Source organism: Salmo salar, chromosome ssa16 (genome assembly GCF_905237065.1).
Source record: "Salmo salar chromosome ssa16, Ssal_v3.1, whole genome shotgun sequence".
Taxonomy (NCBI): domain Eukaryota; kingdom Metazoa; phylum Chordata; class Actinopteri; order Salmoniformes; family Salmonidae; genus Salmo; species Salmo salar.
The window spans coordinates 14202708-14229483 of record NC_059457.1 but is presented as its reverse complement, the minus strand read 5'-3'; the positions used below and the strand labels follow the sequence as shown (position 1 = coordinate 14229483).

The 26776-nt window shown below is 40.9% G+C and overlaps 2 protein-coding genes across 5 annotated transcripts in view; one reads left to right on the top strand and one right to left on the bottom strand.

Annotated features, from left to right (window-relative positions):
* The window catches only part of bicd1a (bicaudal D homolog 1a), a 114170-nt gene that overhangs the window by 36930 nt on the left and 50464 nt on the right, over positions 1-26776 (top strand). The gene's annotated exons all lie outside the window — the stretch shown is intronic.
* LOC106573183 (pyrin) lies at positions 4951-9909 on the bottom strand. Its single transcript, XM_014147942.2, has 2 exons — positions 9763-9909; positions 4951-7537 (listed from the first exon to the last, which is right to left on the bottom strand). Exon 2 carries the CDS (start codon positions 7533-7535, stop codon positions 6246-6248), a length of 1290 nt encoding a protein of 429 aa, XP_014003417.2. The 5' UTR covers positions 7536-7537; positions 9763-9909; the 3' UTR covers positions 4951-6245.

Below are 26776 nucleotides of genomic sequence, written 5' to 3'. Positions count from 1 at the left end.
AGAACTGAAAAAGTGTGTGCGAGCAAGGAGGCCTATAAAACCTGACTCAGTTACACCAGCTCTGTCAGGAGGAATGGGCCAAAATTCACCCAACTTATTGTGGGAAGCTTGTGGAAGGCTACCCAAAACGTTTGACCCAAGTGAAACAATTTAAAGGAAATGCTACCAAATTCTTATTGAGTGTATGTAAACTTCTGACCCACTGGGAATGTGATGAAAGAAATAAAAGCTTAAATAAAATCACTCTACTATTATTCTGACATTTCACATTCTTAAAATAAAGTGGTTATCCTAACTGACCTAAGACATGGAATTTTTACTAGGATTAAATGTCAGGAATTGTGAAAAACTGAGTTTAAATGTATTTGGCTAAGGTGTATGTAAACTTCTGACTTCAACTGTATAATATAGTTGAGGCCCAAAGTAACAAAGTGCTTTGGTTGTATTTTATTGATACAGATATTAACCGAAACCCTCTTGGATAAACTCATTCAGGGTTGCAAAATTCTTTCCTATAATTCCCAGGTTTTTCTGAAATCCTGCTGGCAAGATTTCTGGACTTGTGAGGGAATAAGCAGGGAAATTTGGAATCCTTCATCTCAAATCTGGTTTTATGGAAAACCAGGGAATCTTGGGAACGTTACCGCAATTTTCCAACCCTATCCCCATACTGTAAAGTCACAAGTGCTCATGTCCATAACCTCAACATAAACATGGATGGTTGTAGGCAGACTGAAGCAGTTTGGAGTGGGATTCAGTTGTGCTTCATTTTAGTCATTTCACAATCACTCTGTAGAGGAAAAGAAAGAGAAGGGGAAATAGGAGAACTAGGAGATTGCTGTAGGCCAGTATATTCTGTTATGACCTTGGGAGGAGCACTCCTTTGGTTATACTGTAGAGTCCCCGACTGTTACTCAACTCTGTTACTCAACTCTACTTACGAGCCACTAACCAACAATGCAGTTTAAAACAATACAGGTAAGAATAAGAAATAAAAGTAACAGGTAATTAAAGAGCAGCAGTAAAATAACAATAGCAATTTCAAAAAGGCTTTACAGCGAAAGCAAAACATTAGATTATGTTAGGAGAGTACATAGACAAAAATAATCACACAGCCATTTTCCAAGCAAGGACATGTGTCAATAAAACCCAAAACAGCGAAATGAAGCACTAACCTTTGACGATCTTCATCAGATGACACTCCTAGGACATGATGTTACACAATACATGTATGTTTTGTTCGATAAAGTTCATATTTATATCCAAAAACAGCATATTACTTTGGCGCATGACGTTCAGAAAATATTTTGCCTCCAATACTGCCGGTGGATCAGCACAACAATTTACAAAAATACTCATCATAAACGTTGATAAAATATTAAACTGTTATTCAAAGAATTATAGATGAACATCTCCTTTATGCAACCGCTGTGACAGATTTAAAAAAAGCTTCACGGGGAAAGCACACTTTGCAATAATCTGAGTACTGCGCTCAGAAAAATACACCAGGCAAAACAGATACCCGCCATTTTGGAGTCATTCACTTACCTTTGATGATCTTCATCAGAAGGCACTTCCAGGAATCCCAGGTCCACAATAAATGTGGTTTTGTTCAATAAGGTCTATCAATTATGTCCAAATAACTCCTTGTTGTTTGCGCGTTCAGTAAGCTACTCCAAATGTAGGAAGCGCGCCGAAAATTTGACGACAAAAAGTTATATTTACGTTCGTTGAAACATGTCAAACGTTGTAAAACATCAATCTTTAGGGCATTTTTAACGTAAAACTTCAGTAATATTCCAACCGGACGATTCCAATGTCTTGAAAAACGTTATGGAACACAGCTACCTCCTCACGTGAACGCGCGTAATTGTGGCCTGTCATTCTCTTGGTCATCAGACTCCAGGAGGTCTTGTTCGCTCTCTGTTGACTGCAAAAGCCTGAAACACATTCTAAAGACTGTTGACATCTAGTGGAAGCCTTAGGAAGTGCAAATTGAACCCTAAGTCACTGTATACTGAATAGGCCCAGTGTTGAAAAACTAGAATCCACTTCCTGGTTGGATTTTTTCTCAGATTTTTGCCTGCCATATGAGTTCTGTTATACTCACAGACCACATTCAAACAGTTTTAGAAACTTCAGAGTGTTTTCTATCCAAATGTACTAATAATATGCATATTCTAGTTTCTGAGCCAGAGTAGTAACCTGTTTAAATTGGGTACGTTTTTCATCCGGCCGTGAAAATACTGCCCCCTAGCCCAGACAGGTTAAGTTTCCCTGCATTAAAGTCCCCGGCCACTAGGAGGGTGAGTGTTTTCTTGTTTGCTTATGGCGGAATACAGCTCGTTCAATGCTGTTTTAGTGCCAGCCTCTGACTATGGTGGTATGTAAACAGCTACGAAAAATACAGTTGAAAACTCTCTAGGTAGGTAGTGTGGTCTACAGTTTATCATGAGATACTCTACCTCAGGCGAGCAATAGCTCGAGACTTCCTTAGATATCATGTACCAGCTGTTATTTACAAAAATACATAGTCCGCCGCCCCTTGTCTTACCAGACGCCGCTGTTCTATCCTGCCGGTGCAGCGTATAACCAGACAGCTTTATGTTGATAGTGTCGTCGTTCAGCCACGTATCTGTGAAGAATAAGATATTACAGTTTTGAATGTCCTGTTGGTAGTTTAATCTTCCGCATAGGTCATCTATTTTATTGTCCAAAGATTGAACTTTTGCTAGCAGAATGGAAGGAAGTAGGGGTTTATTCGATCGCCTTCAAATTCTCAGAAGGCAGCCCGCCCTCCGGACCCTTTTTCTCCGCCTCCTCTTCACGCAAATCACAGGAATCTGGGCCTGTTCCCGAGAAAGCAGTATATCGTTCGCGTCGGCCTCGTCAGACTCGTTAAAGGAAAAAAAGGATTCTGCCGGTCCGTGGTGAGTAATCGCAGTCCTGATGTCCAGAAGTTATTTTCGGTCATAAGAGATGGTAGCGGCAACATTATGTACAAAATAAGTTAAAAAATAAGTTACAAACAACGCAAAAAAACAAACAAAAAAAACACAATGGGTTGGGGGCACGTAAAACATCTACCTTCTTCTCCGGCGCCATCTTACTTTTCAGGTCAGAGCTTCTGTCTTCTCCTCTCTCATCTAGCCAGCTGGAATATCTATGGGATGAGACAGCCGTTAACCCATCCCAGATTAACCCACTTAATTAACCCACTATAGCAACCCTATCAGAGAAGCCTTGTAACTAAGTGTGATTGTTAAGTTGGTCGTGGAAAGTCAGGTTGTGGTTATTGATGTGCACATAAAGTTGATGGAAATCTTAGAGCATGTGCTGCTACATGAATTCATTCGAGGGTATAATTCAATGTATGGAATGGAGAGCAGGATATTTAAGCAATAAGGCCCGAGGGTGTGTGGTATATGGCCAATATACCACGTCTATGGGCTGTTCTTAGGCACGACGCATCTCGGAGTGCCTGGATACAGCCATTAGCCGTGGAATATTGGCCATGTACCACAAACCCCTAAGGTGCCTTATTACTATTATAAACTGGTTACTGAAGTAATTAGAGCAGTAAAAACAAATGTTTTGTCATACACATGGTATACGGTCTCATATACCACGGCTGTCAGCCAATCAGCATTCTTGGCTGGAACCACCCAGTTTATAATGGCTGTTACATCACATACACAAACAGAGGAACAGAGTGTGCTTGTATGGGCCTAATGAGTCGATAGGCTGATGACATCACCCCTGTTTGTGGGTCTACAGTAGGCCCACATTCACACTAAGGGTGCTCTGTTGACTGCTCTGTAAACTCTCCTATAATGATTGGTGTTGTGTGAGGAGAAGACTGGGTTGTTTGCAGTCACCCAGTACACTGAAGACTAGAAACTGTGAGTCTCATTCCCATATCAGCACTCCATCTTCCTCACTATAGTCCTGGCAAGTGAGGGAAAGAGACTATAGACTCTCCCTCTGTCTCATTCTCGAGTCCTGCTCTGTGACACAGCAATTAGCTGCTTCTCTATGTGTCTGCTGTAGCTGACAGAACACCAATCAGCCTGCCTGCTGCCAGAGAGCAACGTTGTTCTCTCTCTCTCTCTCATCCCTGCAATTACTCAGCTAATGCAGATTTGTCAAACAAAGTGAACATGTGAGTGTGTGTTGTTCTCCACATTAGAGCTCTGCGCCCGTATCCACAAAGCATCTCAGATTAACGCATTTTTGCCCAGGCACTACATAGCTGATTCAAATAACCAACTCATCATCAAGCTTTAATTATTTGAATCAGCTGTGTAGTGCTAGAGCAAAAACCAAAATGTGCACCCAGGGGGGCCCCAGGACCAAGTTTGGGAAACTCTGCCCTAGGATATCAACAGATCACTGAGGATGAAGTCATACTGTAGAATTGTCAGGGTGAAAAGTGTTGTGTCATTCAGAGGGTTCTGGATGGGGTAACCACAGTCAGTTAATAACAAATTCTTATTTACAATGACAGTTTAGGAACAGTGGGTTAACTGCCTTGCTCAGGGGCAGAAAGGCAGATTTTTACCTTGTCAGCTCGGGGATTCGATCTAGTAAACTTTTACTGGCCCAACGCTCTAACCACTAGGCTACCTGCTGCCCCTAAAACATAAGAGCAGGGCTGCCAGAAAAAGTGTGGCGAGGCGGCATTTGCCACATCACTTTTCAATCAGGTGTCGCAGCGCCGCTCCATTTTTGATTTAGTTTAATAAAATATATTGACGTAAAGCGTTAAAAAGAGGGGCAAAGTGCAGTTCTTTTTTTTTACCGTTTGCCAATTTATCAACTTGCGCACAATTTCACTTTCAATTCAAATCGGAGTGCTGCTGCAGGCTCTGTGCGTGTCTTGACTAATCAGATTAACGGAAATCGCAGTCTGCGCGGGGCACAAAGCTCAAGGCATGCTCTCCACTTTCCTCCAGTATTTATTTATGCAAGGGTGATAACAGATCAATCCCGACAAACACAAGCAAATACACTGACATAAATATAGCAGCCTATATACCTAAAAATGTGCGATCTGACATGAAGTATTGCAGGGTTCCCCAACTGACAGCCCGCAGGTGGTTTTATTTAGCTCCATACATTTTCTAAAAAAATTAAAAATAATAGAGACGTGATCGTATAAAAATGTAAGCAATGTTTGAAATGATTATCTTTTAGTCAAACATTATATCCGTTTGGGCTTCTTGGGGTCAATTGGCAGTCTACAAGTTATTTGTAATTATGTTCCCGGCCTCCCGACCATCCGCTCAAGAAAAAAAATCTGGCAATTGCTAAATCTAGTTGATGATCCCTGATGTATTGCATGGAAACTAGACTATTTTTCAGTCTGATCAGCAGCGGCTACATAGTCTAGCCTATTATGCGCACTGACCCTCTGTCCAGGGTAAACAAAGCGGTAATGTTGTGTATTTATAGCCCATTTGTTTGAGAAAATGTGAATGGAATCAAATTTGGTTCCAACTTCAAGCTTACTTGGCTACATAGACTTTATCAATCCAAAATGATTAACTGGAATTAATCAATAAACACAAGAGCTGACAAAGACTGAGTTTTTATTAGGCCTACAGTTGCATAGGGCAGGACTACAAGATGCAAACCAGCATAAAGCAAGCTCAGCCCTGTGAGATGTATTGTCCAATCATGTTGGTTTCTCTGTGTCTGTTGTGAACAAGTACACTACAATGTTGCTGCAGTTTGACAGGGTTTTCATCCTCCCCAAGGCCAGGAGTTTTTTTTTAAACCATGTGACCTAATTACAAAAACTCTTGTCCCATCAGAGCCCATATAAAACCTTTTTACAACAGATGAACCACGGCATACCAGCATTTTCCCTGGTTAGGTTACCAGTTCAGAATAAAAAATGATAATCGCCACACCACTCTGGGAAATGTGGTGCCACCTCTGCATAAGAGGAACTACTCAGATCGAGACGAATTGGTGACTGAATGGGTTCCTTTAATTTCTCCAGATACACTTGATTTATATAATACAGATCTTCATTTAATGCCATTCATCACCTATAATTTAGACAAAATGGAGATAACTGCAGAAATATGAAAACATTTGAAACAACTTACAACAACAAAAAATAAACAGAAAAAAATGTATGATTTGATGTAACATAGTGCTTCCTTGAACATTTATATATGAAAGAACATACCCTGTTACCCACTTTTAGGCGTTGTCAAAAGTTGGGAAGTGAATACTTAGTTGCTGATTGACTTGGGTAATGACCAATGGGGCAGAGTTTTTACCGTCATTGTCAGTGCCGGTGCTGAAGAATGGATAAAGTTTTTAACAGGTTTTAAAGCGTAATTGGGGAAAGAATAGATATGAGACCTGTTGTCCACATCATAAAAGGAGACCTGACCCTGTTCATAATCAATATAAATCCCTATCTTCTGGGGCTTCTGATTAAGAGCGAGGAGGACAGGAAGCTTATCAAAAGCTATATACTCATTCTCATCCCTCATCCATAGAACCAGGTATCCATTGTCAGGGTTCACAATAGTCCTTCCCTTCCTGTTGATGGATTCTGCTGCCACTCCTAAAGCCCAGTCAGTCTTTCCTTCCACCTGCACCTCATAGTAGAATCTCCCTGAGGAGAAACCCTCCTTTCCTAGGACATTAACAACCAAATCAAACCTTTGAGGGCTGTCTGTGACATTTTGCCAGAGATCTCCAACTCTCACTTGTTTCCCGTCTTCAGAGACGATGAGGTAGGGATGTGCTGTATCAGGGTCCAGAGTCACATTCACTGCACACTTCTTGATCCTTCCCAACTCAGCAGCAGACAGCCTGTTCTCTTCACTATTAAGTGCTTCCCTCAGCTTGTTCACAGCTCTCCTCATAGCTCCAACACTGGGATCACTGTGAACTCTGACCTCAGACCAGTCGATGGTAGCCGGTGGGGTACACAGGGTTGGGAACATCTGGAAAAGGTGGAGGTGGTCTTCAGCGTGTGATAGCTGCTCCAGCTCATTGCTTCTCTTCTGTAGCATAGAGATTTCCTGTGATAGCTTTAGAATGTGCTCTACAGCCCGGGTTGCTTCTGCTTCCTGGTTCTTCTCAATCTCCTCAATTACTTTGATGTAGGTCTTCTCGACGAGCCTTGCCATTTCAGTTAGTAACAGCACTGTGTCCTCTTTCTCCCTCTCCACATTTTTCTCACTGAGTTTTGCAGCGTGTGCGATCTCCTTTATCTTCTCATGTCGGTCCTGGATCATCAGCTGCATTTCCACCCTCACTTTTTTTACCTCTATCTCTCCACACTCATCCCTTGTGTGGACGTAGTGGTTCTTGTCCTTGCAGAATGGATACTGACCAGTTTGGCCGCTTCCACAGGTGTGTCTGTCTTGTTTCATGCTGTACTCATACTCCAGGTCTTCCTCCTCATCATCGATCTCAATATCTTCTTCGAATTCGTCCAGAGTAGCGGTGCATGCCAGGCACACAGATAACAGCAGGTACAACAGGCTGTTGTTGTTTGGTGACATGGCTGGGAACAAGAAAACACAGTCATGTTTTAGTTTAGCTTAGTTTTTGTTCAGTCCATCTAGAATATGAATGCAAAGCCCCATTTAAGAACTGAAACTTTAATGATTGGTATATATCCATGTAGAGATAAAGGCAGCATTGGTTACGTGTATTCTCTGGAGAAAAAAACTTTGCTTGGCCCATGTTGGCTCAGTCTGCCAGTCAATGACTTATGCATCATTAGCCTGGTTAAACTGAAAACATAACAGAGAGGCTAATCTCAAACCGAACAAATCATCTAGAAGTGACTCTGTTGAGCTACACAATCAATTTGAGATGTTTTAGGTTGATTTGGATAGAGTGCTTGACAAATGCTTATATACACTCTATATACAAAAGTATGTGGACACCCCTTCAAATGAGTGGATTCGGCTATATCAGCCACACTCGTTGCTGACAGGTGTATGAAATCGAGCACTCAGCCATGTAATCTCCATAGACAAACATTGGCAGTAGAATGGCCTTACTGAAGAGTTCAGTGACTTTCAACGTTGGACCGTCATAGGATGCCACTTTTCCAACAAGTCAGTTTGTAAAATGTCTGCCCTTCTAGAGCTTCCCTGGTCAACTGTAAGTGTTATTGTGAAGTGGAAAGGTCTAATAGCAACAACGACTCAGCAGTGAAGTGGTAGGGCACACAAGCTCACAGAACTGGAACGCTGAGTGCTGAAGTGCCTAGTGCGTACAAATCGTCTGTCCTCGGTTGCACTACTGAGTTCCAAACTGCCTCTGGAAGCAACGTCAGCACAATAACTATTTGTCTGGAGCATAATGAAATGGGTTTCCATTGCCGAGCAGCCGCACACAAGCCTAAGATCACCATGGGCAGTGCCAAGCGTCGGCTGGAGTGGTGTAATGCTCGCCTCCATTGGACTCTGGAGCAGTGGAAACGCATTCTCAGGAGTGATGAATCACACTTCACCATCTGGCAGTCAAACAGACTAATCTGGGTTTGGCGGATACCAAGAGAACGCTACCTGCCCGAATGCATAGTACCAACTGTAAAGTTAGGTGGAGGAGAAATAACGGTCTGGAGCTGTTTTTCATGGTTCGGGCTAGACCCCTTAGTTCCAGTTAAGGGAAATCTTAATGCTACAGCATACTATGATATTCTAGACGATTCTGTGCTTCCAACTTTGTGGCAACAGTTTGGGGAAAGCCCTTTCCTGTTTCAGCATGACAATGCCCCCGTGCACAGACTGGCCTGCACAGAGCCCTGACCTCAACCCCTTCGAACACCTTTGGGATGAATTGGAACACTGACTGCGAGCCAGGCCTAATCGCCCAACATCAGTGCCTGACCTCTCTATTGCTCTTGTGGGTAAGTGGAAGCAAGTCCCTGCAGCAATGTTCCAACATCTAGTGGAAAGCCTTTCCAGAAGAGTGGAGGCTGTTATAGAAGCAAAAGGGGGACGAACTCCATATTAATGCATATAATTTTGGAATGTGATGTTCGACGAGCAGGTGTCCACATACTTTGGTCATATAGGGTAGGTTACATGACTTGCATGGGATTTGTGCCACAAATGCTAAAACTTCAGCATTTGAAAACAGTGCCAGGCCAAGCATGGATTGCTGTCATACCTTGTATCAACATCAAACACATACAAACACATCACTCAGGACACAAATAGTAATTGGGATGCCAGTGACCAAAAAGTTGAATGTATCCTGGGGCATATTAGTAGGATACTACCATGAAATAACATTTGAACTGTATAATGTATTGTAGAAACTCCACAATTTATCTACAAAAGTTTGCGATGTCTAATCTATATATTGCATTTCTATTAAAGCTACAATATGTAACTTTTTAGGCGACACACCAAATTCACATTGAAATGTGAGATATACATCTTAAATTCTCATTGAAAGCAAGTCTAAGAAGCAGTAGATATGTTCTATGCTTGCTATTTATATGCGTTGCGTTTTTAAGTTTTGTTTTTGCGCCTTACTTTCAGCTTCAAACAGCTGAAAAGACAATAATGGTTGGTTATGGAAAATATATTTCAGTGGTTTAGATGGTATAATGATTGTCTACATAATGACTGCTTGTTTTGTCACATAAACTGAAATTAGGCAAACTATTCAAATTTTGGCAACCAGGAAATAGCAGAGTGATTTCTGCATTGTGCACCTTTAAAGCGTTAAGAAATGTCCCCATGGTAAATAAAATTGTCCACTCACCTGATTATGTGTTTGCCTCTAGTAGTGTCTCAGTTGACTGTCTTCTTTCACTTCACTTGAAAGAGGATTACTTTATATCCAGTACCTGGCCAGGATAGTTTCACTTTACTATAATACCCTGACGTCAGTCATACCAGCATAAAATATGTATTTCCTCCTCCTCCCCCTTCTTATAAAGAACTATTGCATAAAATCAACTTAAAGGAACTCAAGTTAAATACTAACTTAACTCAAGTCGGTGCACATAGCAATGCACATTATATAATTTGGACTTAATACAACACCCTAAATCATCAAACCACTAGTTCAGTGAACTAAACCACTGACTCCATGGCAGCCCAGTATATAGGACATGAGGCCCTAATGAATTATTAGCTTTATGGAGAGCTGGAGACAGAGGACTGGGACACATCTCTTTCCATGCAGACACACACACACACACACACACACCCTTATTTACCACATGGCTGCCTGGAGTTTGACAGGTCCTATGTGGTTCTTAACAGTTGTATGCATAGATGGAGGCTGAGAGGCTGTCACAGCCTCAGGGGATATCAAGACTCAGGATGAGATACAGATGCAGACACAGGAGGCGGATCGTTCGGTTCTCAGAATATTTATTGTAGCAAAGGGCAGGTCGAGGGCAGGCAGAGGTTCCTGATCCGAGTCAATAAGGGACAGAACAGCAGGCAGGCTCAGGACAGGCAGAAAGGTTAGAACCAGGGAAGACTAGAAAACAAGAACTTGCTAAATGGGAAACACGCTGATAAGACCTGACAAAACAAGACAAACAGGCATGAGATAAACAGAAAACGCAGGTATAAATACACAGGGGATAATGGGGAAAAATAGGAGACACCTGGTGGGGGGTGGAGACAAGCACAAGACAGGTGAAACACATCAGGGTGTGACAGGGGATCAGGTTAAGAGACATACGGTGCAGATTTTCTGGTTCTGAAATCTACAGAAGAGAGAGGAAGGACAATGACAATATTCAGAGTCATATATCTGTAAAGCTTAGAGAGGATCTCATGTCAAATGCTATTGAAGTAATATGGCTACAGGTTCACCTGCCTCACCTAAAGCCTATTATTGTGGGAAGTTGCTGTAGACCACCGAGTGCTAACAGACAGTATCTGGATAATACACTGTACAAAACATTAGGAACATGACATAGACTGACCAGGTGAAAGCTATGATCCCTTATTGATGTCACCTGTTAAATCCACTTCAGTCAGTGTAGATGAATGGGAAGAGACAGGTTAAAGCCTTAAGACAATTGAGACATGGATTGTGTATGTGTGCCATTCAGAATGGGCAAGCCAAAAGATTGAAGTGCCTTTGAACGGGGTATGGTAGTAGGTCCGAGGCGTACCGGTTTCAGTGCGTCAAGAACTGAAACGCTCCTGGCTTTTTCACACTCAACAGTTTCCCGTGTGTATCAAGAATGGTCCACCACCCAAAGGACATCCAGCCAACTTGACACAACTGTGGGAAGCATTGGAGTCAACATGGGACAGCATCCCTGTGGAACACTTTTGACACCTTGTAGTCCATGCACTGACAAATTAAGGCTGTTCTGAGGGCAAAAGGGGGTGCAATTCAATATTAGGAAGGTGTTCGTAATGTTTTGTACGCTCAGTCTATGTAAATTGCTTGGTGGTGTATGTGATACTAACATAGGTATAGTTTCTGCCTTAAAATTACATAAAACAATTGATTACATTAGATTTATGTTCCTACTTATGTACACAACTGTCTGTTCAAACTAGAGGTTGACCGATTAATCGGAATGGCTGATTTAATTAGGGCCAGTTTCAAGTTTTCATAACAATCGGTAATTGGCATTTTTGGATGTCGATTATGGCCGATTACATTGCATTCCACGAGGAAACTGCATGGCAGGCTTACCACCTGTTACGTGAGTGCAGCAAGGAGCCAAGGTAAGTTGCTAGCCAGCATTAAACTTATCTTATAAAAAACAATCAATCTTAACATAATCACTACTTAACTACACATGGTTGATGATATTACTAATTTATCTAGCTTGTCCTGCGTTGCATATAATCAATGCGGTGCCTGTTAATTTATCTTCGAATCACAGCCTGCTTCGCCAAACGGGTGATGATTTAACAAGCGCATTCGCGAAAAAAAGCACTGTAGCTGCACCAATGTGTACCTAACCATAAACATCAATACCTTTCTTAAAATCAATACACGTGTAAAAAAAAATGTAAACCTGCATATTTAGTTAATATTGCCTGCTAACATGAATTTCTTTTAACTAGGGAAATTGTGTCACTTCCTCTTGCGTTCAGTGCAAGCATAGTCAGGGTTTATGCAGCAGTTTCGGCCACCTGGCTCGTTGCGAACTGTATGAAAACCATTTCTTCCTAACAAAGACCGCAATTAATTTGCCTGAATTTTACATAATTATGACATAACATTGAAGGTTGTGCAATGTAACAGCAATATTTAGACTTAGGGTTGCCGCCCGTTCGATAAAATACGTAACGGTTCCGTATTTCACTGAAAGAATAAACGTTTTGTTTTCGAAATGATAGTTTCCGGATTTGACTATATTAATGACCTAAGGCTCATATTTATGTGTGTTTATTATATTCTAATTAAGTCTATTATTTGATAGAGCAGTCTGACGGAGCGGTGGTAGGCAGCAGCAGGCTTGTAAGCCTTCATTCAAACAGCACTTTCCTGCGTTTGCCAGCAGCTCTTCGCTGTGCTTCAAGCATTGCGCTGTTTATGACTTCAAGCCTATCAACTCCCGAGATTAGGCTGGTGTTACGAGAATTTTGTTCTCAATGTTCTTAACATGTTATGGCTAGGGGGCAGTATTTTCACGGCTGGATAAAAAACATACCCGATTTAATCTGGTTACCAGTCCTACCCAGTAACTAGAATATGCATATACTTATTACATATGGATAGAAAACACTCCAAAGTTTCTAAAACTGTTTGAATGGTGTCTGTGAGTATAACAGAACTCATTTGGCAGGCAAAAACCTGACAAGGTTTCAGGCAGGAAGTGGCCTGTCTGACAAGGTGTCGTTCTTCTTGTCTCTGTTTATTGAAGAGTGAGGATCTTAGCTGTCCCGTGACACTTCCTACGGCTGCCATAGGGTCTCAGAAGGCGGTAAAAAGCTGAATCGTGGCTTTGCAGGCTCTGGCTGAAACAAAGTAGCGCGTTTGGGTAGTGGCTGGTTACAGTACTGTGAGACTCAGGCTCGTGCCCGCATCGACCGAAAGCTTTGTTTACTTTCCTCAGTTTAGCTAAAAGGAGATTCCTGGTCGGAATATTATTGCTTTTTTACGAGAAAAATGGCATAAAAATGGATTTTAAACAGCGGTTGACATGCTTCGAAGTACGGTAATGGAATATTTAGATTTTTTTGTCACGAATTGCGCCATGCGCACGACCCTGATTTACCATTTCAGATAGTGTCTGGGACGCCTACGAACAAAACGCCGCTATTCGGATATAACGATGGATTATTTTGGACCAAACCAACATTTGTTATTGAAGTAGCAGTCCTGGGAGTGCATTCTGACGAAGACAACAAAAGGTAATGAAACTTTTATAATAGTAAAGCTGATATTGGTGAGTGCTAAACTTGCCGGGTGTCTAAATAGCTAGCCCATGATGCCTGGGCTATGTACTTAGAATATTGCAAAATGTGCTTTCACCAAAAAGCTATTTTAAAATCGGACATATCGAGTGCATAGAGGAGGTCTGTATCTATAATTCTTAAAATAATTGTTATGCTTTTTGTGAACGTTTATCGTGAGTAATTTAGTAAAATGTTAGCGAATTCCCCGGAAGTTTGCGGGGGGTATGCTAGTTCTGAACGTCACATGCTAATGTAAAAAGCTGGTTTTTGATATAAATATGAACTTGATTGAACAAAACATGCATGTATTGTATAACATAATGTCCTAGGGTTGTCATCTGATGAAGATCATCAAAGGTTAGTGTTGCATTTAGCTGTCTTCTAGGTTTTTGTGACATTATATGCTAGCTTGAAAAATGGGTGTCTGATTATTTCTGGCTTGGTACTCTGCTGACATAATCTAATGTTTTGCTTTCGTTGTAAAGCCTTTTTGAAATCGGACAGTGTGGTTAGATAAAGGAGAGTCTTATCTTTAAAATGCTGTGAAATAGTCAAATGTTTGAAAAATGGAAGTTTTTGTATTTTAGAGGAGTTTGTATTTCGCGCCACGCCCATCATTGGATAATGGAGCAGGTTAACCTCTTACATCTAGCGGAACGTCTAGATGTAAGAGGTTAACCTCTATGGGCTAGGTGGGACGCAAGCGTCCCACCCGTGGTGCACTCCATCAACAGCAGGTGCATTTCAAGAGCGGCAAATTTGAATCCAAATAAATGTCAAAATTCAAATTTTTCAAACATACAACTATTTTACACCCTTTGAAAGATAAACATCTCCTTAATCTAACCACGTTTTACGATTTCAAAAAGGTTTTACGGCGAAAGTATAAATTTAGAGTATGTTAGGACAGTACATTTACAAGAGTTGTGTGTAATGTTGTGCCAATTCAAAGACAGGCGTCACCAAAACCATAAAATCAGCTAAAATTATGCACTAACCTTTTACAATCTCCAACAGATGACACTCCTAGGACATTGTGTTAGACAATGCATGCATTTTTAGTTCTATCAAGTTCATATTTATATCCAAAAACAGCGTTTTACTGTGGCGTTGATGTTCAGGAAATCGTTCCCTCCAATAACTGGCATTCAAGTCAGCACCACAAATTAAATAATTAAAATTAGAAAACATTGGTAAAATATTATATTGTCATTTAAAGAATTATAGATTTACATCTCTTGAACGCAATCAACTTGCCAGATTTAAAAATAACCTTACTGGGAAATCACACTTTGCAATAATCTGAGCACTGCGCCCAGAAAAATACGCGTTGCGATACAGACTAGCCGCCATGTTGGGGAGATCTAAAATCGAAAATACTATGTAAATAATCCATTACCTTTGATTCTCTTCATCAGATGTCACTTCCAGGTATCACAGGTCCATAACGAATGTAGTTTTGTTCAAAAAAGCTCATCATTTATGTCCAAAAATCTCCGTCTTGTTAGCACATGATCTAAGCCCGCCGGACTTCACTTCATGAACGAGGGGAAAAAATATATTTACGTTCGTTCAAACATGTCAAACGTTGTATAGCATAAATCATTAGGGCCTTTTTAACCAGAACATGAATAATATTCAAGGTGGACGAATGCATTCTCTTTTATAACGTATTGGAACGAGGGTACCCAACATGAACTCGCGCGCCAGGTGTCTAATGGGCCATCATCGTTCCATGGCTCTTGTTCGGTCAGATCTCCCTCCAGAAGACTCAAAACACTTTGTAAAGGCTGGTGACATCTAGTGGAAGCAATAGGAAGTGCCAAAATATTCCTCAGCCCCTGTGTTTTTCAATGGCATAGGTTTAAAGGTAATACAACACATCAGGTATCCACTTCCTGTCAGAAAATGTCTCAGGGTTTTGCCTGCCAAATGAGTTCTGTTATACTCACAGACACCATTCAAACAGTTTTAGAAACTTTAGGGTGTTTTCTATCCATATATAATAAGTATATGCATATTCTAGTTACTGGGTAGGATTAGTAACCAGATTAAATCGGGTACATTTTTTTATCCAGCCGTGCAAATACTGCCCCCTAGCCCTAACAGGTTAAACTGAACTTCAATTAAACTACTCAGTCTGTAACCCAGAATTTGTAAGATTCTGGTTGAATGAAGCAGACGGAGACCCAGCTTACAATGGTCAGAATGTTTATTTACGAGAGCTCTCCCATTATACAATGTACACAGCCTTTTATACCTAACATTTGGTCATATAAATGCCCCTCTTCTCTAACACTGACAATGCAGTTTACAAGTTTTCTACAACACATACATTGCTTATCATATCCTGCAACATGTTCCATAATCTACCGTAAGCCTAACGATTTCTCCCCTCCCTGGGTAGGGAGACCTTCTTCCTGTTATCAGTTTCACAGTGGTCACAAGTTGTCTGCTGTCTGTTAACAGTTCCCCTTTTCCTTGAATGTCTCACTTACATTGCTAAATAGTAAAGTCTTAGCTTGTCCTATACACACACAGTTATAGAATTATTCTTATAATCACTCAGTTATACATTTTCAGGGTGGAATCATTTAGTCAAAACCTTAAACATATAAATTATTTTATCAGCTGGCAATACTAAAGTGCCTATAAGAACATCCAATTGTCAAAGTATATGAAATACAAATGGTATAGAGAGATAGTCCTATAATTCCTATAATAACTACAACCTAAAACTTCTTAACTGGGAATATTGAAGACTCATGATAAAAGGAACCACCAGCTTTCATATGTTCTGAGCAAGGAACTTAAATGTTAGCTTTTTTACATGGCACATATTGCACTTTTACTTTCTTCTCCAACACTGTGTTTTTGCATTATTTAAACATGTTTCATTATTTATTTGAGACTAAATTGATTTTATTTATGTATTATATTAAGTTAAAATAAAAGTGTTCATTCAGTATTGTTGTAATTGTCTTCATTACAAATATATATATATATATATATATATATATATATATATATATATATATATATATATATATATATACTGCTAAAAAAATAAAGGGAACACTTAAACAACACAATGTAACTCCAAGTCAATCACACTTCTGTGAAATCAAACTGTCCACTTAGGAAGCAACACTGATTGACAATAAATTTCACATGCTGTTGTACAAATGGAATAGACAACAGGTGGAAATTATAGGCATTTAGCAAGTCACCCCCAATAAAGCAGTGGTTCTGCAGGTGGGGACCACAGCCCACTTCTCAGTTCCTATGCTTCCTGGCTGATGTTTTGGTCACTTTTGAATGCTGGCGGTGCTTTCACTCTACTGGTAGCAGGAGACGGAGTCTACAACCCACACAAGTGGCTCAAGTAGTGCAGCTCATCCAGGATGGCACATCAATGCGAGCTGTGGCAAGAAGGTTTGCTTTGTCTGTCAGCGTAGTGTCCAGAGCATGGAGGTGCTACCAGGAGACAGGCCAGTACATCAGGAGACGTGGAGGAGGCCGTAGGAGGGCAACAACCCAGCAGCAGGACGGCTACCTCTGCCTTTGTGCAAGGAGGAGCAGGAGAAGCACTGCCAGAGCACTGCCAGGCCACAAATGTGCATGTGTCTGCTCAAACATGAGGGTGGTATGAGGGCCCAACGTCCACAGGTGGGGGTTGTGCTTACAGCCCAACACCGTGCAGGACGTTTGGCATTTTCCAGAGAACACCAAGATTGGCAAATTTGCCACTGGCACCCTGTGCTCTTCACAGATGAAAGCAGGTTCACACTGAGCACGTGACAGACGTGACAGAGTCTGGAGACGCCGTGGAGAACGTTCTGCTGCCTGCAACATCCTCCAGCATGACCGGTTTGGCGGTGGGTCAGTCATGGTGTGGGGTGGCATTTCTTTGGGGGGCCGCACAGCCCTCCATGTGCTCGCCAGAGGTTGCCTGACTGCCATTAGGTACCGAGATGAGATCCTCAGACCCCTTGTGAGACCATATGCTGGTGCGGTTGGCCCTGGGTTCCTCCTAATGCAAGACAATGCTAGACCTCATGTGGCTGGAGTGTGTCAGCAGTTCTTGCAAGAGGAAGGCATTGACGCTATGGACTGGCCCGCCCGTTCCCCAGACCTGAATCCAATTGAGCACATCTGGGACATCATGTCTCGCTCCATCCACCAACGCCACGTTGCACCACAGACTGTCCAGGGGTTGGCGGATACTTTAGTCCAGGTCTGGGAGGAGATCCCTCAGGAGACCATCTGCCACCTCATCAGGAGCATGCCCAGGTGTTGTAGGGAGGTCATACAGGCACGTGGAGGCCACACACACTACTGAGCCTCATTTTGACTTGTTTTAAGGACATTACATCAAAGTTGGATCAGCCTGTAGTGTGGTTTTCCACTTCAATTTTGAGTGTGACTCCAAATCCAGACCTCCATGGGTTGATAAATTGGATTTCCATTGATTATTTTTGTGTGATTTTGTTGTCAGCACATTCAACTATGTAAAGAAAAAAGTATTTAATAAGATTTTTTCTTTCATTCAGATCTAGGATGTGTTGTTTAAGTGTTCCCTTTATTTTTTTGAGCAGTATATTAATCGGTATCGGCTTTTCTTGGTCCTCCAATGATCGGAATCGGCATTGAAAAATCATAATCGGTCGACCTCTTGTTCAAACAGCTAACACACAGCTCAGACACCCATACATAATTCACATGACATGCCACCAGCGGTCTCTTCACACTCCCTAACGTCCAGACCGGACTCTGGGAAACCCACAGTACTACATAGAGCCATGACTACATGGAACTCTCTTTCACATCAAGTAACAAGAGCGAGCAGTAAAATCAGATTTAAAAAAAACATGATTTCAAAATTCAAAAGGCACTCGCACATTTGAGCAATCTTTTTGCAGGTACATGTTAACAGTTGAACAAGATGAAGGAAAAAGGAAACAGCACACTGCTCTTGGTAGTATCACTGATCTTTAATAAGCTTTACGTATCAGCCTCACGGCCTTCATCAAAGCTCTGACGAAGGCCGTGAGGCCGATAGTTACGCTTATTAAAGATCAGTGATACTATCAAGAGCAGTGTGCTGTTTCCTTTGTCCTTAAAAAAAACAGATAATACAACACCTCACGGCACAATGCGGACTGTGAAGAGACACGCAGCCAGACACATGCATACGCATACACACTCTAACTCACACACTTTTATTGTACATTTCTAATAATAGAGTAATAATGTACGTATTGTATGATGTATTGTTTTATTTATGATTTAGGCTGTTGGGTTTTGTGGTGATATAATCGTTTGAACTATGTTGGACCCCAAGAATAGTAGCTGCTGCATTGGTAGCATCTAATGGGGATCCTAATAAATACTCAATTATTTAGTCAACAGTAATGTGCATTAACCTGCTTCCTGCAATGATAAGCTTTGTTCACACTGCAGGCCTTAATGCTCATCTGTTTTGTTTTTCAAATCCCTTTTGGAAGACTGAAGCTCTTTCAGTCTTGGCAGTTTGAAGTGACGCACATGGAATCGGATATTTTCAAGTCAGATTTGGTTTGAAATCAGATACAAATCCGTTCACCTTCGCACCCCAGGGCAGTGGTGGAAAAGGTACCCCACTGTCATACTTTAGTAAAAGTAAATCTACAGTTGAAGTCAGAAGTTAACATACACTTAGGTTGGAGTCATTAAAACTTGTTTTTCAACCACTCCACAAATTCTTGTTAACAAACAATAGTTTTGTGCATGACACAAGTTATTTTTCCAACAATTGTTTACAATCAGATTATTTCACTTATAGTTCACTGTATCACAATTCCAGTGGGTCAGAAGTTTACATACACTAAGTTGACTGTGCCTTTAAACAGCTTGGAAAATTCCAGAAAATGATGTCATGGCTTTAGAAGCTTCTGATAGGCTAATTGACATAATTTGAGTCATTTGGAGGTGTACCTGTGGATGTATTTCAAGGCCTACTTCAAACTCAGTGCCTCTTTGCTTGACATCATGGGAAAATCAGAAGAAATCAGCCATGACCTCCGAAAACAAATTGGAGACCTCCACAGGTCTGGTTCATCCTTGGGAGCAATTTCCAAACACCTGAAGGTACCATGTTCATCTGTACAAACAATAGTACGCAAGTATAAACACCATGGGACCCGCAGCCGTCATACCGCTCAGGAAGGAGACGCGTTCTGTCTCCTAGAGATGAACGTACTTTGGTGCGAAAATTGCAAATCAATCCCAGAACAACAGCAAAGGACCTTGTGAAGATGCTGGAGGAAACAGGTTCAAAAGTATCTATATCCACAGTAAAACATGTCAAACACCAAAAGGTACATGTCAACACCAAAAGAAAGATGCCCAAGATGCCTAGGGACTGAAGATGGCGGACTGAACGTAGTTATGTAGAGCACCTCAAGATAAAAACGTAATATTCAATATCGGTAAATTAGACTAAATATTAGCACTACACAATCTGGTGGGGGATAACCTTCAATCTGGATAACAAAACAAATCTTAAGACTAGAGAAATGTATTGACAAATATTACGAAAACAAGCAACACCCAAACATGACGGCGAGTAAGACCGGGGAACCTATTTCAAAACGAAAACGTGACTCTTCTACAGACACAGACGATTTAATATTTTCACCACCGGGAATGGTAAAGGTCGAAACCGATCTGTTAAAATCAAGAAATGACAAACTGGGTATACTTGAATTAGTCAGTAAGGATATAAAAGAGTTGAAGGCAAGCCTCGAGATGCGTGATGAAAAGGCTGCAACATTGGAGAAAGTGACAAACAAGCTAAAAGGGACAGTCAATAAGATTGAAACCGAAGTGAATGAACTTAAAAAGGAGAACACTGTTCTGAGAGAAGCCTTACTTGACATACAGACTAGATCCATGAGAGAGAATCTGGTACTTACAGGTATCCAAGAGAAAGAAGGAAAAGTTCCTGAATCTGTAGTTAGAGTTCCTCCTTACAGCGCTTCAGATTCCACTCGAAGCTATCGACAAAATTCAACTCGAACGTGTACACCTCTTCGGACAGAGAGGGCAGAGGTATGAACACCCAATCGTTGCCAAATTTGCTTCCTTTAAAGATAAAATAATGGTTAAAAGCCTGGGTTAAAGACTTGCTAGGACCCAAATTAGCATGAATGACCAGTTCCCGAAGGAAATTGCAGAACGGTGTAAAGTTCTGTATCCAATTTTCAAGGAAAATAGATTAAAAGGGAAATGAGTAGCTCTCGTCGTCGATAAACTATATATTGATAACCAGTTGTTCAGAGACACAAAGACTACTCCATGGCTTTTTTTTAAATTACAAAGTTCTTATAGATGAGGAAAATAATGAAACACAATTCTAGCGCGGTTATGGATAGTAATAATACAACAAAAAATATACTGCTCAAAAAAATAAAGGGAACACTTAAACAACACAATGTAACTCCAAGTCAATCACACTTCTGTGAAATCAAACTGTCCACTTAGGAAGCAACACTGATTGACAATAAATTTCACATGCTGTTGTGAAAATGGAATAGACAACAGGTGGAAATTATAGGCAATTAGCAAGACACCCCCAATAAAGGAGTGCTTCTGCAGGTGGTAACCACAGACCACTTCTCAGTTCCTATGCTTCCTGGCTGATGTTTTGGTCACTTTTGAATGCTGTCGGTGCTTTCACTCTAGTGGTAGCATGAGACGGAGTCTACAATCCACACAAGTGGCTCAGGTAGTGCAGCTCATCCAGGATGGCACATCAATGCGAGCTGTGGCAAGAAGGTTTGCTGTGTCTGTCAGCGTAGTGTCCAGAGCATGGAGGCGCTACCAGGAGACAGGCCAGTACATCAGGAGACGTGGAGGAGGCCGTAGAAGGGCAACAACCCAGCAGCAGGACCGCTACCTCCGCCTTTGTGCAAGGAGGAGCAGGAGGAGCACTGCCAGAGCCCTGCAAAATGACCTCCAGCAGGCCACAAATGTGCATGTGTCTATTCAAACGGTCAGAAACAGTCTCCATGAGGGTGGTATGAGGGCCCGACGTCCACAGGTGGGGGTTGTGCTTACAGCCCAACACCGTGCAGGACGTTTGGCATTTGCCAGAGAATACCAAGATTGGCAAATTCGCCACTGGCGCCCTGTGCTCTTCACAGATGACAGCAGGTTCACACTGAGCACGTGACAGACGTGACAGAGTCTGGAGACGCCGTGGAGAACGTTCTGCTGCCTGCAACATCCTCCAGCATGACCGGTTTGGCGGTGGGTCAGTCATGGTGTGGGGTGGCATTTCTTTGGGGGGCCGCACAGCCCTCCGTGTGCTCGCCAGAGGTAGCCTGACTGCCATTAGGTACCAAGATGAGATCCTCAGACCCCTTGTGAGACCATATGCTGGTGCGGTTGGCCCTGGGTTCCTCCTAATGCAAGACAATGCTAGACCTCATGTGGCTGGAGTGTGTCAGCAGTTCCTGCAAGAGGAAGGCATTGATGCTATGGACTGGCCCGCCCATTCCCCAGACCTGAATCCAATTGAGCACATCTGGGACATCATGTCTCGCTCCATCCACCAACGCCACGTTGCACCACAGACTGTCCAGGAGTTGGCGGATGCTTTAGTCCAGGTCTGGGAGGAGATCCCTCAGGAGACCATCCGCCACCTCATCAGGAGCATGCCCAGGCGTTGTAGGGAGGTCATACAGGCACGTGGAGGCCACACACACTACTGAGCCTGATTTTGACTTGTTTTAAGGACATTACATCAAAGTTGGATCAGCCTGTAGTGTGGTTTTCCACTTTAATTTTGAGTGTGACTCCAAATCCAGACCTCCATGGGTTGATAAATTGGATTTCCATTGATTATTTTTGTGTGATTTTGTTGTCAGCACATTCAACTATGTAAAGAAAAAAGTATTTAATAAGATTATTTCATTCATTCAGATCTAGGATGTGTTATTTTAGTGTTCCCTTTATTTTTTTGAGCAGTGTATATATTTTCTATATATCTTTAAATATAACTAATTGTAACACAAAGCACTAATTCAACATGGTGAAGATAAAAACTCAGTAAACAGAAGGCACAGTATGTGTGGATGGTGTGGTGTGTGTTTTTTGTATGTTTGGGAAATTGTGCCGTTGAGTGAGAAAGGAAATGGTTGCATATCCCAGAACCAATGTATTGCTGTGAGCGGGGGTTGTGAGAGCTTTCAATTTTGTTCAGATGATGGATATACTTTTTATAATGAATTATGCATCTTATTTATTTATTGTCCTATCATGGTGGAACACCGCTTTAAAATAAATTATATATTTTATTTATTTATTGTCCTATCATAGGGAACAATTAAAAAAATATATATACATCTAATTTATTTATTTATGATCCTATATTGATGGAGCGGTCCACAACCCTATACCCTAGACACCCACTTGAATGACCCAGATACTAAGGAGAAGTCCCTAACTGTTTTATGTGCCTGCTGTAAGCGGTGTCTATGCAGCCAAAATGCGATCAGAGATCTAGAGCAGCACTGCCCCCTCAAGATTCTGAGCCTGCTTGGCAGGGTTGGTCCTGCAAAGCCAAAGCCCCCTAAAGGGAGAGCATAATATACAAGGAAATTCTCAAAGCTGCTAATGAGAACCTTGACGACCTAGCCGGTGGAGATTCCGGTGGGGTGCCCCCACCCAGGCAGTGGCAGTGCTGGCAACACTAGCTGCAGTAACCCATGGGGAGGGGGTCACACTCGGACATTCAGAGAGGGGGTATATTATTGTGGCCCTGGTGGCACAAAATCAAAAGTCTGACTGCATGGAGATGCTTGGGATTATGGTCAATACGGGGGACCATGTGGGTGTTTCAGGGAAAAGGTGTACATTTGACCTCCATCATCTAGGACATGACAATGGTTAATAAAATCTCCCCATTTGTGCACATTTTTTGGCACAGCCTTGCAGGCCTTCTCATACAGCTGCAACTGTATATGCTTTCGTAAATCAAGACCTTTCTTGAGTTGGGCTCTGGGATGGTGCAACTGTTGAGAATGTGAGCCTATGGTTGTGTGGGGGAAAGGGTTGAGTGTGTATGAGTGTGTGGGTGTATGTGCGTATCCCACAACTGTTGCGAGGTAGTAAAAGATGTTAGGGACAATATAGGAGGATTTACAACAATTGTTTGCTAATATAATAATTGCTTGCAATAATTGTCAAGTCCTGACCATAGTAAGTTGTTATTTTCTATGGTAGAGTAGGTCAGGGCGTGACAGGGGGGTGTTTGTCTGTTTTTGTATTTCTATGTTTAGTTTCTAGTTTTGTATTTCTAGGTTGGGTTTTGTTTGGCATAACCTCCAATTAGAGGCAGCCGGTTGTCGCCTCTAATTGGAGGCCATATTTAAGTTGATGTTTGACCCACTTGTGTTTTGTGGGTGATTATATTTTGTGTGTGTTTGTTCCTCCTGCGTCACGGTTTGTTGTTTTGTTCCTTCAGTTTATTTTGTATCGCATTAAGTTTCACTGTCCAATAAATATGTGGAACGAAACCAATGCTGTATTTTGGTCCGATCATTCGAACAGCCGTGACAATAATGTAATTTTGGTAATGGCGAGACGGGTGAGAGGTAGAATCCTTTGCATAAATTGCCTACATTACTACAAATATGAATAGCTAATTATGGAAAATAAGAAACAGGATTTTTAAAATATATATTTTGATGGCTATATATAATACAAATCGAGGTGAGGGCGATGTAAATGCATTTGGCGGTTGATCTACTTCACTTCTGTGAGTGGCACTGTGTGCTCTTTTCGAAGGATGGATCCCAGTCTCTTCAGGGCTATGGGATCTGGGGGGTCGGGGGTGGTCTGCCAGGCATTGGGATGACAACCCAACTCGGGATGAGGAAGGCTTTTAGTGGGTGGAATAGTGGGGACCAATTGGAGGTTTACTTAGTAGCAATGCAAATATCATGGTACAGCTATATAGACACTCAATCATCATGTTACTTTTTAATGGTACGTTTACAAACATATATTTTGATAAATAGAATTTAAAGTTGTGTCTCATTATGGTAAGTGGTGAAATAAGTATAGCCAGTTACAATTGTAATGGCCCAGCAGATAATAAGAAAAGACGATCAGTATTTACCTGGCTAAAAGAGAAGGAATATAAGATCTATTGTTTACAGGAAACTCATTCAACAATTTTAGATTAATTTTTGTGGAAAAACAACTGGGGGGGCGAAATATATTTCTCCCATGGGCAAAGAAATTCAAAAGGGGTGATGGTATTAATTAACAGTAATTTTGATCCAAATGTGCAAATTGTCCAAACAGATCATCAAGCTAGATGGATTATTTTAAATATGTTATTGGACAATAAAAAGATATGGCTTATTAAGCTATGCGATCCAAATTATGATGATCCAATCTTCTTTGAAAATATATATAAGAATTTATCAACTCTACAAGCAACACTAGACTCTATTATTATGGTGGGAGATTTTAATACGGTCTTAAATACCTCTATGGACCGGAAAGGAAATCACACTACAAACTATCACCTTCAGGCACTTAAGGAAATCATGAATGTCATAGATATATTGGAATTAGTGGATATATGGAGGCTTAAATACCCTGACCTAGTGAGATATACATGGCGGAGGCTTAATCAAGCTAGTCGTCTTGACTACTTTCTTATGCCATTCTCTCTGACACCAAAAGTTTAAAAAGTGTTGATAGGGGACATAATGCGGTCGGATCATCACATAATTGGCATATATATTACTCTTACAGAGTTCCCACGTGGGCGAGGATATTGGAAATTTTATCAAAGACTAAATGTGCCTTTTAGAGTCCATGCAATTCAGTACTCCTTTATAAAACAAAAGCAATTTAGATCAAGAGTCCATATTAACAAAGGAAATTGAAGGACTAACAGTACAGTTAGATAGCAATTAAAAACTGTACCATAGAGGCACAGAATAAGTTAGAGGAAAAACAAAAAGAAATGGAGGAACTTGTTCAAGAAAGATCCAGTGTAATATATTATAAAAATAAAGCGAACTGGATGGAATATAGGAACAAATTCACCAAATTCTTTTTCAGTCTTCAATATAGAAATGCTACCAAAATGTTTTTATTGAAACTTGTTACAGATGGAGTCACACATGATTCTCCGAATGATATTTTATTATTTATTTTATTATTGTAAGTCGCTCTGGATAAGAGCGTCTGCTAAATGACTTAAATGTAATGTAAATGTAATATTTTGAAAGGGGAAGTAAAGTACTTTAAGAATATGTTTTCGTTTCAGTCTCCTCCATCTCCACTAACCGAAGCTAATTGAATGGATTTTCTTCCTAATAATAATGTAAAATTAACATCTGTACAGAAAGACTCATGTGAAGGCCAAATTACAGAGGAGGAACTTCTTGATGCAATTAAAGCCTTTAAGGCTGGGAAAACTCCAGGGCTGGATGGCATACCAGTGGAAATATAGAACACTTTTTTTGATATACTCAGAGGACCATTATTAGCATGTTTAAACCACTCCTATATACAGTGCCTTGCGAAAGTATTCGGCCCCCTTGAACTTTTCGACCTTTTGCCACATTTCAGGCTTCAAACATAAAGATATAAAACTGTAATTTTTTGTGAAGAATCAACAACAAGTGGGACACAATTATGAAGTGGAACGAAATGTATTGGATATTTCAAACTTTTTTAACAAATAAAAAACTGAAAAATTGGCCGTGTTGGGGCTACAGGTTAGCAATGAACCCCGAGCCGGGATTGCTAACAAGGCTGGAAATTCAAAACATCAAAAATCTAATAATTTCAATTTCTCAAACAATCAACTATTTTACACAATTTAAATGATAAACATCTCCTTAATCTAACCACATTGTTCGATTTTCAAAGAGGCTTTACGGCAAAAGCATAAAGTTAGATTATGTTAGGACAGTACATAGCCACAAAAGTACAAACATCCATTTTCAATTCAAGGTCAGGCGTCACCAAAAGCAGAAACCAGCTAGAATTATGCACTAACTTTTGTCAATCTCCATCAGATGACACTCCTAGGACATTATGTTATACAATACATGCATTTTTTGTTCCATCAAGTTCATATTTATATCCAAAAACAGCATTTTACAGTAGCGTGAAATTCAGATTTTTTCTTCTCTGAAATGCTTCCGGTGAACATAACAAAATTACTATTCGAAAACATTGGTAAATTATAATATTGTCATTCAAAGAATAATATATTATCATCTCGTAATTGCTACCGAATGGCCAGATCTCAAAATAACTTTACTGGGAAATCACATTTTGCAATAAACGGGGTGCTATTCTAAGAACAACAG